General features: G+C 38.3%; 1 protein-coding gene across 2 annotated transcripts in view; it reads left to right on the forward strand.

Moving 5' to 3' along the window:
* The window catches only part of LOC149229439 (uncharacterized), an 86,138-nt gene that overhangs the window by 13,218 nt on the left and 57,880 nt on the right, over window positions 1-15,040 (forward strand). The window contains exons 4-7 of one of the 2 annotated variants that reach the window (XM_089375828.1): window positions 356-426; window positions 525-579; window positions 703-785; window positions 957-1,078. In XM_089375828.1, the coding sequence (XP_089231954.1) occupies window positions 356-426; window positions 525-579; window positions 703-785; window positions 957-1,078 (331 nt within the window). The remainder of the gene's footprint in view (window positions 1-355; window positions 427-524; window positions 580-702; window positions 786-956; window positions 1,079-15,040) is intronic. The other variant, XM_089375829.1, reaches the window with a different exon arrangement.

Below are 15,040 nucleotides of genomic sequence, written 5' to 3' on the forward strand. Positions count from 1 at the left end.
ATACGGTCGAATCTTGCTACAATGGCATTTAGTTCTAACTTCTTATACCAACAAAATTGATATTTTAGTGAAAGTTATGTCAGGCATGCCCACATACATCTATATCTATATATTTTTTGAGTGTTTAAAATAAGTTTTCATTTAATTACTGCTTTTGTCAACCTTTAAAGTTTACTATGTTCACTATACCTCTTTCAGTTCTGAAATGATACGTTTCAACTTTCACGTGTTTGCAAAACTAACATTTTTGATTGAAGACTTGAAAGGATTTCTGACGGAAGAAAATGTAATCCAGCATAGCCGCAAACAGTTATATAGTAAATTTAGACATTATTTGAATCCTTAACATCCTTAGGTTTGAGGATTCTGTAAGCTTACAGGACCTTGGTCTTTCCGATGCATGCCTGGCCACTTTGGCTGGTGAAGGTTTGTGATTGATTTCTCATTTTCCCTCTCTTTTACCTGCTGGAGATTTCATTTTCTCAATTTTGAGCACTTATCTCATTCATTTATGTGCTCTACAGCCAACAAAGGAAATTATAGTTCTGAGTTTCCTCCTCCTCCGTCAATGCTGTCAAGGTATACAGACTTGTGTAATGTTCAATCGAATACATAGGAATGTTGTATTGGCATTCTTTGTACTCATAATAGACAAAATAAAGCATTGCATTATTTTTGAATCCCATTTTTCTATGCATACAGTCACAAGAGCAAATATCAAGATAAGGAGCTGCCTTCTGATCACCTGAATTTCCCGGATTTCCTGTCCAAATCACATTCTTCAAGTAATACCTGCCAGAACTCTCAAGTTATTAGAATTCTGGGTATCCTTTTAGGTGTTTGCTGAAATTATTTTGACAGAAGCTCACTTTGAACCTAATATTCAATTACTCCATAGCAACTGGGCTGCCATTTGGCATGACAATTGGCTGAGACCATGATACGGATTTTGGTAGCAGAGGATTTACAAGAAGTGGAGACAACTAGAGAAGGAACTGCTGGAGATTCTATATTACCAGTTAGCAAAGCTGAATATGACAAAATGCCATCATGGTTAAGGGATCTGGCATCGTGGGAGGTAAGAATTATTTACTATTTATTCCTGTTACTTCATTCAAGGTCAAGATTGCCCTTCTGTAATTCTCTTCACATGCACTCCTTTCTTCTTCTCTAGTACCAGAAAAATGAACCGCTAAAACCCATGCTCAATTGTTTTTGTTTGTTGCTTCTGTTTTAATTTTTAAGTTCTCTCTAAATATTTCCTTTTGTAAGTTTATAAGGAAAATAGTGATCGTCATGGTATGTGTCTGCAAATTTTCTCCACACTTTTTTGTAAGAACCAAGTAGGTTACATCACTGAAAACTAGTTAACTAGCCTAGTTGCTTCTAGTATTTCAGTCCTGGTTTTGGGAATTATGACCAATATACATCATCCACAAAGCATCCTTACAACTGTAACATAAGTCATTTAACGGTTTAACCTACATACAATAAATCTTGTGGCAAAGGTGGCCAGCAAGCTTTCCATTAAAACTTGCAAGCTACCTTTTTCTGTGCTAATGGAAATTTCCCCATTAACCATTCCTTCTCTAATCACCATAACAAAAGCACATCACTATCTAGATAAGACCTGTTTATATGATGGTTTGACATTATCATGGTTCATTCCCGAATACTTATATATTTTTTAGTTTGTAAGAGTACATTATCTCATAGATAAAACTATTTGTTTCATATTGTAACATAACTATTTAATATCTTTTACATGCCTGAGTATTTTCTGGAAGCTAGTTGTCCAATCTTCAAAGTAACTCATCAGACAGGTGATTCAAGATTGAGGATTGAGTGACTAATTAGGAAACAAAATGTTACATTGAAACCCAAGGTAACCTAATATTTTTTTTTTGACAAGTATGATTAAGTATTTCATTAATTCTGCACCCAGAATGCAGCAAGAAGCCCGGGAAGTGTTTATATTCTGTACAAAGATGCCAGATCTTCAGTAGAGGTTTTGAAGGTAGTTTCAAAAATTACTTCTGCTTTACTACCCTGATTATACTGATACATGATGCAGAAATTACAACAGCTATAAACTCTACAAAATTGGCCAAAAACTAGTACACGTTTGCAAAGAGTAAACATAGAATAACCTGGAGGGTCAATGGACATCTTATCAGAGGGTCCATCTGGTGCGCTACTTGCTGTGCTGCAATCCACATCCACGTTTCTCTGGGCTTGCATGCCAGTAAATTTGCGATGAAACCAGTCCATTTCCTCTTCGAGCAGGTTTACCTTGGATTGAAGCTTTTGAATTTTTTCATTGAGGAATAGGATGTGTGCAGACTGTTGATATATCTGCTGCTTGAGATTATTGATCTCATCTTTGCCACCAATAGGAGGATGAGAGCAGAGATGACTTTGATTCGGACACCTAGAGCTTGAGGAAGATGCACCCTTATTCTCCATGGCAGACAGAGATTCTGATTGGATAGAGAGAATCCACGCTGAGGCAGGCCCAACTCTGAAGTCAATTGAGAGATAGACTGCAGGGAATTTATTTGCAGAGGTGACCGGGTGAGCATGCTTCAGAGAGGCAAATTTGCAAAGGCTGAAATGAGGAGAGGCTCTGCAAAAGAGACAAGAAACAACGTGGCTGAGGACCCAAAGGGATGGGGACCTCCGGAGAAAATACAGTTGCACGGGAGTGGAAATTAATAAAGAGGCCCTGCAGAAGACCACTTTTAACAAAGTGAGAGATTTTGATAGATCCTCCGGGATACTGCTCTAAAATATAACCAGCTGCTCCTGCTATGAAAACTGCCAAATTGTCATCCTAATCAAAACTCTGACCTTGCAGCGCCTTTGAGGGAGGTCAATTTATGCCCTCAGCATCAATTCTTCCAGACAGAGAGGGTCCTTGCATAAACTCTGACCTTGCGTCCTTCTTGTGATCAGGAGACTACCAGACCAAGAGGAGCACTTGGTTTCACCGGTGAAACTGGAGCAATTTCACCCCAAACCAACAAATTTATCCCTGGTGAGAATGTTCTCGAATTCTTGAACCGTCTGTAGCCAATAGGACATATACTTTCCTTCCATGAATGCTGCACAAGGTCCTGGATCTTCCCACGCTTAAGGAAACCTGTCTATCCACATCAGCTTGAATTGCTCTGTCCGAACTCCATCAAAATGAAGGCAGAGACGTGGGGAGAAATCCAGATCGGCCTTGGATCAGTCCTTTCCACATGGATTTCATATGGGGGTGCCTGTTTGATCTTTCATCCATCTGCCACCTTACCTTGCATGACGTGATCTCTACGCCAGCAGAGAGCCTCATAGTCATTGAAGAGAGAGACGCGAAATGATGGAAGATCTAAGAGGAGCTTATATTGCATTGCACCATTTAGTCATTAAACATTATTTCATCCAACCCATTAAGAAGGGAGGGCCTTGTATACATGTGAAGGATTATCATGGGATAACTTTCCATCTTAATGAGCCATTCACTTCCCACTGCCCTGCTTCAAGCTGACAAGCCCTGTTAGCTAAGTGTCGGCATCCTTGTTTTGACCTCTGAGGATATGAAAATAAAATATATTTGAGAAGGACTCCAACATGGTTCTGACTCTGCAAAGGAGGAGGGAGAGTTGGTTATTTGCCGGAATATATCCTTTGAGAAGGTGCTGGATGGTGATAAGAGAGTCCCCAATGATTACAATTGAGGAAACATCCCGATTCTTGGCTAACTGGAGGCCACAGTATAGTCCATACATTTCCATAAGGTTTTTCGATTTGAGACCAAGCCCCCAAACGTACTTTTTTTCCTGTATTCCTTCGGGATTTAGAAGAATCCCGCCCCCTCCTGCCACCCCTAGGTAGCCTAAAAATTAAAGCAGGGATGGAATTAAATTTATTTATCTGATTTATGAAATTAGATCGATCTCTCATGAGCTCCATAGTGAAATAGTGTGTTGTACAATTCTTAAAATGCTGTGGGATGAAAGAATTTGTCATCTTTCTAATACTAAGAAGGTGGATGATAAAAAGCACTCAGAATGTCCTGTGTATGCCTACATTAGATCTAAATGTCAAAATGTTTGTTACAATACTGACCCTCCTAAATTTTTAGATCATCAACACTATGGAGATTTGGGAAAGCTTCTCATCAAGCTTTTCGAACATTGAAACAAAATTCTAAAGCAAACCAAGTAATTCTTTACATTATTTTATTTATTTATTTATTTTTCTTCAGGTCTGATAGGCTAAAGTTTGTCTCATTTGACATCGGCAATCATCATCATCATCAAATGATTTTTTTTTATAGAGAGTAGTTGAAAGCAAAGGATGACTCAAAATTCAAGTGTCATGAGTAATGTGGCTGAGTGATGGCTGCATAAAGGCCAAATTACTTGCATAAGTAAAATCTTGATGATATTGATAGGTTGCAATGGTATTTCGTTTCTAAATATACCTACGTAGTTGTATAGAACTTATCCAATGATTTTGACTATTAGTCATGTGAAAGGTGTGTAAAAGTATAAATATTTGCTCAAGCTTATTGGATTTTTTTTGTTTTTTGTTTTTTTGGTGTTGTTTGTTGCAAAGTAGGGACTATCAAAACATATTCTTTTGGCAGTGTAGAGTTGCTTGGATTTGGAAGTATTGAGAATTATAGCTTTGATAAGAATTTCTGCAAAGGTTCAGTGTAAATGTGCAAGAAATAGTTTGAGATATTGTTGAAAAGTAATTCACCTTAGCAAAAGAAGTGAAAGCCTTATATTTAGCAATCGAGTCTAAAATTGTATCTCATGCATGACTTAGATGAAGAGTAATCTTAAAAACTGATTCTCCACTAACAGTGTCAAGACAGGGCAAGGTAGAGGCTTTCCAGACATGACTAGTTGAGCAGATTGAGTGATAGAGAGAGGGAGAAAGCACAGGCAGCCAAGAAAGAGGCAATTTCAGGCAACACACAATCTCATATAGTGTATGGAACAGTTCTGTACAGCTGCATGGAAGTCCTTATTGTTGTATATAGTAATATACATCATCGTACATATCTATATAGTTGTACGGAATTCGTACAATAGCTTTGTGAAGTTTGTATAATAGAGAATTGCTGTTTCTATTTTTTTAGCAGTTGTACTTCTCAAACAGCTTGTAAAAGCTCAAGTTTGGGATGATCTTGGTAGCCATGTAGTATTGTTTTTAGGGTAGCACGTGGAGGTTTCCTTGTAAGTTTTTTGAATGAATGAAAAACTGATTTAAAGGAATTATTACCTGTGTGTGTGTGAGAAATCAATTTTTATGCTTCCACTATATAATTTCTAGCTATTATGTGACTCCTGATTAGTCTTCTTAGTTGGCTGGCCGGTAAGGAGCGGCAGAGGGCACGTCCTCTGGGGGAGGCCGCTTCGCAAGGCACTGATTTGTTTTCCGGGGAGGCAAGTTCCCACTGATTCATATTCCGGGGGAGCAGTTTGAAATTTAATTTTAGCATTAATTAAATTCAACAATGTACTTGTTTGATTGAGATCACAAGGAAATCAGCGATGTAAGGTTTGAAATTTTAACATGGTATGAGAGCTTGATCTTTGATTGAGATTCTCAGGGATTTGCAACAATAAATCTATAGCAGGGAAGGAGGACCAACAATACGAGAATTTTGAAGTTTTATTTTCTGATTTGGGAGTTTGTGCAGTAGATCTCAGAGATGGGATCATCTAGCCGCAGGTTTGAGCATAGATTGGATACTCCCTCAATTTTTTTAGCATGGAAGGTGAGGGTGAAACTCTTACTAAAAGAGAATGATCTCTAGGATATTGTTCAGCATGTCATGACTCTGCCTACAGATTGACATTAGTCAGCAGCTTGCAATATAAAGGAAGCGAAGGCCAGGTAGATGATCTTTGATGTCATTAAGGACCATTTATCCTTCATGTATTCGAGAAGAATATGACAAAGGAGATGTTCAATGCCTTGGTTAGTCTTTTCCAATGTCAAAACATAAAAGGAAGATGGGATTGCAGAACAAATTTAGATCCATAGTGATGACCAAATTAGACACATACACTAGTTACCTCGTGAAGATCACACAGAATGATCAGCTTGCAATTGTTGGGAAGAAGGTTGCAGATGCAGAGTTATGAATGTGGCATTGAATGGTTTCTCAACTTCATGGGAACCATTTGTCAAAGGTATTGCGATCAGTAAATCCTTTTCGATTTTGAAAGCCGTCAAGATGACTATATCTAGGAGGAGACTAAGATGGAGTCAAAGGTCAACAAGGAGGATGGTGATGACAAACTAGCTCTATTTGGTTAGTCAAATAAGGGTAAAAAGAAAGGACTAGTAAGGGTAAAGGAAACAGTGAGGAGTCAACCTCATAGTCAGAAAAGGAAGATTGTAGTAAAATCAATTGCTTTGTTTGTATTTAGCGTGGTCATTATGCATCATAGTGTCTAAAGAAGGAGGATAAAGGGAATCAACAATAAAAGGAGGTAGCAATTTGTGTAGGAATTCGATGAACGAGTTTGTTTCCAAGTTTGAGGAGGATATCTTGATGTTATTTTGTCTTTCTACCTATGAAACCAGATTTGTTGATTTTTTGCCAAGTGTCAGAATCCTACGAATCGGATTCGATTTGCCCTAATTTGAATCCGATTTTTGTGCCACGACGTGTCCTAATGGGACACGATCGAATCTGAATCGTGTCCCGTTAGGACACATCGTATCATGAAAACCGGATTCAAATCCGGCAAAAAGGAACCCGCGAGCCAATAAAAGGGCGCATTTCTAATTTTCTTTACCATTTTGTTTCATTCCTTTTGCAAATAGTGAGATGTGGGTTTGCTGTTAGAAGTTTGAAGCAAGGAACCAAGGTTTTGGAGCGCTTTCAATGAGATTCAAGCACCAGGTAAGTGCATTTCCTCTCTATTTTGTTTCATTTGTATTACAGCAGTTTGTATATGCATTTCTTTTACAAATTTGTGCATGTTTTGTTTATTTTTTTTTACAGTATTCATAGCTCAATCAAGGGCAGCAGGTAGGGGGCAAAGGAAGGGGAAGAATGTCCTCATTGGAGATGCCCCTCCTCCCTCAATATCATTAGAGTCTGCTGCAAGTAATGTTGAGAGAAGACTTCCTCCTAAAAGTAACATTGAGAAATATCCCTTATGGAAATATGTCACAAGAGAGGATGGGCCAAGCAGCGAGGGGAAGGGAGGAGGCAATGTGCATTGGAGATGCATCTTTTGCCATAGTACTTTCACAAGCACATATTTTCGTGTGAAAGGCCATTTGTTGGCTTTACCAGGTTGTGCAGTTGGAGCTTGTGCACAATTTCCTTTACAAAAGAAGAAAGAAATGGAAAAAGAGTTCATCGTTGGTATGGCAAATGTGGCTGCAAAATCAAGAAAAACCAAGAATGATGACCCCCTTCCATTTATGAGGAAAGGCACCACAAAATTTCCATTTGGGAGTTTTATTGGGGGACAAGCAACGAAAAGAAAGGCAATTTCACTTGGTCCAATGGACAAGATTTTTCAAAAAGTGAAACGGGAAGAGCTTGATCTCACCATTGTCTTTTTTTTTTTTCTATCAAAACTTCATATCCTTTAATGTTGCACTCTCACCTCTATTTATTGAGATGTGCCGAGCTCTAACTCACGGGTCTCCATGGTATGTGCCTCTTGGTTCAAAGAAGCTTAGAATCACATTGTTGATGAAGGCAAAAAATGAGGTGCAAAAAATGCTTGAGCCTATTAAAGCATCATGGCCAACATCTGGGGTTAGCATTGTTTCTGATGGATGGACAGATCCAGCACGAAACCCACTCATCAACTTCATGGTGTCTTCCTTGAATGGTCCAATTTTCTTGAAAGCAGTGGATACACTTGGAGGATACAAGGATGCACAATTTATGGGTGAGTTGTTTATTAAAGTTATTGAAGATGTAGGTGTTGATTCTTGTGTGCAAATCATTATAGATAATGCACCTATTTGCAAGGCTGCTGGCATGATTGTGGAAGCTAAATATCCACAAATGTTTTGGACACCTTGCATTGTCCATTCGTTGAACTTAGCATTGGAATCCATTGCTTCTGATGTGATTCGGATTGGTAACATTATTGAGGATGCACAACATATCTGTAACTTTGTGCAAAATCATACAAATGCCCTCACTATCTACAAGGAGTACAACAATCTATCATTGTTGAGGATTGTTGATACACGGTTTGCCTCTTCATTCATCATGTTGAAGAGGTTGAGGGAGGTCAAGACCGCTCTTGGGGCCATGGTTATTTATGAGTTTTGGTCTTTTTGGAGAAGGAGAGATCAACTAGCCTCTAAAAGAGTGAAGGACAATGCTAGATGATGCTTGGTGGGAGAGGGTAGATTTAATTATTCAGATCATGGGCCTTATCATTTCTTTGCTTCGATTCGCAGATACAGACAAACCCATCCTAGGAGAGGTTTATGAGGGATGGGATTCCATGATTGAGTCTGTGAGGAGCATTATTCTACAGAGTGAGTGCCTTGAATATGAGACATCACCAGAGGCCTTCTGTGGTACTATACAGGATATTCTTGTCAGCAGATGGGACAAGAATTGCTCACTCATTGAACCCAAAATACTACAGCCATGAGTGGCTGAATGGTGGACCTTCCCGCAGATTCCCTCCTCACATGGATGGTGAAATCTCACAGGGGAGGAAAGATGCATTCAGGCAGGTTTTCCAGGATAGAGCATTGCTTGATGAGGTGGAGGATGCCTTTGCAAAATTTTCCACTGGCACTGGTCAATTTGCAGGATATGATGTGATTAGAGACAGGGGGGCTAAGAAGCCCTATTCTTGGTGGGCAAATCATGGGGCAACAAGCCCTCCTCTTCAACAGTTAGCCATGAGGCTCCTCTCTCAGGTGATTTCATCCTCTTGTTGCGAGAGGAATTGGAGCACATATGGGAATTTGTATAGTGTTAAGAAGAGCAGGCTTGAGTAGTCCAGGGTAGAGACAATGGTGTATGTGCACACCAACCTTCGTCTTATTTACAGGCAGAGGGAAGAGTGGTTGAAGGGAAAGACAAAGATGTGGGATGTCTTTCTTGATGATATGGGTCTGGACAACAGTGTTGAGTTGGCATCCGCCAACATGGATCTCAATGATCCAGTGCTAGAGCCTGTTAGATTTAATGACGATGATATTGTAGAGGGGTCATCCTCCCCACCAGCAGATGTAGGGGCGGCTATGGATACAGGGGAGGAGGAGGATGCAGAGGAGAGCAGTGGTGACCATGATGATGAGGACAATGATGCTGATTCTGATGATGACTATGAGGATTGATGACTCATGATTCATGGGCTACCTACTGCCTTGAGGCTTGTATACCTGTAGTTGTTTTGTATTTTCTATTTCTATTTGCCATTGGCGTTGCACTACCTATGTAACACATTTTGATTTGATGGTTTAATGAGAAAACTATCACTGTCAGTGTCTTTATCTTACTATCTTGTCTTTCTCCTATTGGATCATTGATGAATTGAATATGTATTATGATTTATCATTTATGAATTTAGAATTTATGATTCATTGATTTATCATTTATGTGACATGTATTTGAATTTTGTATGTACTATGCATACTATAATGTTACTAACTTACTTTGTAAACAATAAAACTTACATCTAGATGAAGATCTTTGCTTGAAATCAATGAATTTGTATCATTAATGAGAATTTGTGTAAGAAATATCTATTTTTTAATATATATATATATATATTTTATAAAATAATATATAACGAATCCTACATGTCCTGTTTCGGGGGGTCAACGTGTCCGAATCCGACACTCAAATCCCAGTATCCTATGAAACTCGAATCCTCGTGTGAGGGATGTGTGGTATGTGGATAGTGGGGCATCTCAACATATGACATTAGCCCGACTTAGGAGTACAACTTGAGCTTGGTGATGATGCCAAGTGCGCATAGCAGGATCTGGTACTATTCCCTTCTATCTTGAGTCAAGTAATACTTTAGATTTTGATAATGTCCTATTTGTTATAAGTCTCAAGAAGAGTTTGCTTTTAGTTTTAGTTATGGAGGATAAGGGCTTTGCAATGGAGTTCAAGAACCAACAACTCATTAAGCCAAAGGATTATTGCCTCGATACCTTAGGTAATAGGGGTTAGAGAACGTAATTTGTAGAGGTTGTGAGGTGAACCTATTTGAGCCTTGGTGCATACTAGGGGCAATTTTGTAAGTTGTGGCACAAGAGGATTGGGCACCTACATCACAAGATATTGCCTAATCATAGGGAGTCATAGGTCTTCCAGAGTTCAGTATTGGGCAACATGGTGTATGTAGAGAGTGCATGCTCGACAATGCCAAAGTTGCTTTCCCAAGCAACAAGGATAGGTCCAAGGGGATTCTAGACCTAGTGATAGAGGATGAGGAGCAGGAAGCTCCAAAGGTTGAGCTAGGGTCACTAGTGATTTCCGGGGTAGTAAAACAACCTTTAGGTGAAGAGGGGGAGACAAGAAGCCCTTCTACTTCTCTCAGGAGGCTTAAATGGTTCACTTAAAAATTGAGGGGCATACTGGAGTATGCTCTTGAGATATCTTGGAGATTGTAAAGTGGTAGGTAGTGTAATAGGATAGAAAGAGCACCTTAAGGTGCTACTTTAACATACGGTTTGTTGTCGCACAAAATGTCTAGGCTCTGCGATAACGGGTCAAATCGGCGCTGTCACCTTGATTCCCAATCTCTCCATAAAAGTTGTCTCCTAACAACAAACTAAGGGGGGTAGACCCTATGGAAATGGATGGAAGAAGGACTAGCTGGGAACCAACCAATCCAGGAGACACAATTAAGTGACCAAATACTCGTTTTAGATTAAGCAAGATTTTTAAAGAATTAGATTAGACTTAGACGATTGATACCCATGCCTTATGGAGTCAATTGCCCATTGAGTAAATTTAGGACAAGTATTGGATGGGTAACTGTTGCTTGGATGAAAAACTAACTCATATGACATGCAGTTCCTAAAACTAACGTGAAATGCAGGATCTTGGTTAATTTTAATTATATGCCTATTTAAGTATGTCCTTTGATCTTTGTTTGTATTGAGCCTAAACTTTACAGCGAATGACAAAGAGAAGTCAAGGTGAAGCACATGAGTGTGTGATTAACAATCCCTCTCCTTGAAATCTAACGTATCCGGTGCCTCCGGTGCTGCAGAGGCTGTGGCTCTGACGACTGTGGTTGAGACTTTCAACCAAGCTTATTAAATGCAAGATTAACTTAGAATGCCAAATGCAAGGAGGATTTAGAAGATGTTTTAGAAAGCAAGATGTTAAAGATTCAAAGCACTTAGATTACGATTTATTCTGAGTTAAATGCTAAGTACTTAAGCGAAAATTTAATGAAAAATCCCAATTATGCAGATGCTCAAAATACTCAATTTCAAGAACCAAAAGATATACAATTTTCCACAAGTCCACGATAGAGTATTCAATAAAAATGTTGATCACAATTACTTGAAAATTCTCAAAACTAATTATTCAAGAAATATCCAATAACTCAAGTAAATAGGCCAAACTTAGAGTTAATTTCCTTCTTAGACAGTGAGCGATCTCAATAATTATCAAGCATTAAAACCAATGATCACAAAACTTAGCTGAAGCATGCAAATAATGAAAGCCTAAGCACTTAAATTTCAATGATTTAATATTCAAGATAACAATGAAATTTAGATGCTAATTAATGCCAAAACACCTCTTCAAATAATTCTGGAACTTATTAATTTTTCTAATGTCTCAAATCCAGAAAAATATATTTTCTCCTATAGTCAAACTCAGAAATTTTAGAAATAATATTGCCTTGACTATATAAGAATTTTGAAATTTTCCCACAAAATTTTAAATATTAAAGGCCCCAAAAACCTTATCACAAAAAAAATAAAAAAAAACACTTCTTAAAATTTTTGTTACACTTTTATTAATTTTTTTAAAGTTTAATGTGATAATGATTATAAAGAAAATTAATTTTTTTGAAGGGCCAATGATAAACAATTTTTAATGTGGCAAGTGTTTATGAAAACATTAAATTTGTTTATTTAAAAGGCCAAAGGTCACTTAAAAAAATTAAATCAAAATGTGATATGTTGGGAGGTCGACTTTATACCTACGCGAGGAAGAGGAGCTCAGATTTCGAAGAGATAAAGGGAGTTGCGAACTGGGAGGATAGGGATGCGAGGGGCTCACGTAGAGAGGAGATGGAAGTTGGGGAGCCGCGAGAGAGGATTAGGGAGGAGCTAACAACGAGGGGAAGAGTGAGGAACGAAGAGGAGATAGACACACAGGGCTGAGGGAACGCGACGGAGGGATGACTGCATGCATAGGGAGAAGATTAGGGCCGCAGAGGGGGCTGTGAGAAAGGGAGAAGATAAGGGTTGCAGAGGGAGCTGTGAGTAGGGGAGAAGATTAGGGCTGTGGGGTAGAGGAGCGAGGAGGTAGCAGCGATGAGAAGAGGGTTTTGAAGTGCAATGAAGCAGAGAGCTGAGCTGCGGCAGGCAAACGAAGAAGAGGGAGATTGCTTAGAAAGAAGCTGAGAAAGCTAAGGGTTGTTAAAAAAAATATTTTTTTTTTTGGCCCAAAATCAATTTCCGAAATTGATTTTATTTTGCTTTAAATTGCTCTCGGAATTCACTATGAAAAACTTCAGATCTGGATCTTCAAATGAATGATTTCGTCGTATTTTATCCTTGCAAACAAAAAATTGAAGCTAGATCTTGCTTTCTAGGGCTTAGATGTGCCTCAAAATCCCAAAATTTCCTTGACAATCTTCAGATCTGAACATGCGCAAAACAAAAATAAAACCCCAGATCCCACATATATACAAAAATTAAATTGAAAACCCAAATCCCAAGCTAGAAAATAAAATTTAAAATTTCTAAAGATTTATACAATTAAATTTATAGATCTATCAGATCTGAGGAGTATGAGTCCAACTCCGCTCTCAGATCTGAAGATTTATGCTCTTTTTAGCTAGATCTAACTATTTAGCACAAACTATTGAAGATAAATGATATATATATTTTTAAATTTAGGTACTAGCCTAGAAAATCTCTGTAGGAAGAAATTTGTTCGATAATCTTAGGATTCTAATTAGGAAGGCTCTTCAGATTTTATGTCTTGGGAGTCAGTTGGTCCAACCGAGGATTTCCTCAAACGCCTAATTTCTGAATACGAATGCTTTTTGCACACTTGGAATTGTTAAATCAACAAAGATACAAAATAGCGATTAAATTTTCAAAGATTAGAGATACCTGCTAATCAAATTAAATTATAATGCTACTTTGAACCCAATAACCTAAGCAATATACCTATGCAATAGATTATTCTATGAAAGCTATTAACCATCAACTTATCAAATAAGATTAACAGAATATTAAGAACGATATTACCATAAACTTCGGAGAGGAGCATTGCCATCAAATAAAACCCCAAAGACTTTGCGTTGTATTATTCTAGAAAAGAAAAAGATTACAAGAGAGCTTCAAAAGCTAGTACATGATTCAATGATTAGATCTGTTGATGTGACAAATGACGTCCAATTTATAGATTAATTTCCCAACGGCTAGTTGGCTTGATCCCCATTAAAGTAATCTCGATTGTTGAAAATGATTTAATTATATTTTAATCTCCTCTGTCGAAATTATTTTATTTTTGAGGAAATTCGAAATTCGCGAATCCGACGAATAAGACACGATTCGTGTCCGAAAATCGGGACACGTCATGTTCGATCAAGACACGATCGAATATAGATTGTGTTCGAATTTTCAGACATGAATCAGAAAAACAGTGACCCGCGTGGCATTAAAAAGCGACTTCCTCCTTTTATTTTTTCACATTCACTTGTTTACTTTGTCGTGGGTTTGTTGTGGGTGTATGGGAGCAAGGAGCAAAGGGTGTGGGAGCATTTTCAAGGAGATTCAAGCAACATGTAAGTGCATCTTCTCTCTATTTTTTGCATTTTTATTACAACAGTTTGCATATGCATTTATTTTGCAAATTTGTGCATTTTTTGTTTATTTTTTTTACAACATTCATGGCTCAATCAAGGGCAGTAGGAAGGGGCAAAGGAAGGGGAAGACTGCCCCCATTGGAGATGCCCCTCCTCTCCCAATTTCATCAGAGTTTGCTTCAAGTATTCCCTTTATTGCAAGTAATGTTGAGGGAAGAATTCCTTCTCAATGTAACATTGACAAGTATCCCTTGTGGAAATATGTCACAAGAGAGCAAGGGCCACCCAACAAAGTGGAGGGAGGAGGCAATGTGAGTTGGAAATGCGACTATTGCCACAATAATTTCAGGAGCACATATTTCTGTGTGAAAGGTCATTTGTTGGCTTTACCACATTGTGGAATTGGAGCTTGTGCAAATGTGCCTTTACCAAAGAGGAAAGAAATGTTAAGAGAGTCCAATGTTGGTATGGCAAATGTGGCTCTAAAATAAAAAAAACCAAGAATGATGACCCCCTTCCATTCTTGAGGAAAAGCAACAACAAATTCCCATTTGAGAGTTTTGGTGGGGGACAAACAAAGGCAATTTCACTTGGTCCAATGGACAAGATTTTTTAGAAGGAGAAACAAGAAGAGCTTGATCTCACCATTGCCTTTTTTTTAAATCAAAACTTCATATCCTTTAATGTTGCACGCTCACCTCTATTTATTGGGATGTGCCGAGCTCTAACTCAAGGGGCTCCATCAGGGTATGTGCCTCCTGGGTCAGAGAAGCTTAGAACTACATTGTTGACGAAAGCAAAAAAAGAGGCAGAAAAAATGCTTGAGCCTATTAAAGCATCATGGCCAACATCTGGGGTTAGCATTGTTTTTGATGGATGGACAAATCCAACACGACACCCACTCATTCACTTCATGGTGTCATCCTTGAATGGTCCAGTTTTCTTGAAAGCAATGGATGCACTTGGGCAATACAAGGATGCACAATATATGGTGAGTTGTTTATTAAAGTTATTGA

The sequence above is a fragment of the Pinus tabuliformis genome, chromosome J (assembly GCF_031772625.1).
Source record: "Pinus tabuliformis cultivar Carrire ecotype Pingquan chromosome J, CPIR1, whole genome shotgun sequence".
Classification (NCBI taxonomy): domain Eukaryota; kingdom Viridiplantae; phylum Streptophyta; class Pinopsida; order Pinales; family Pinaceae; genus Pinus; species Pinus tabuliformis.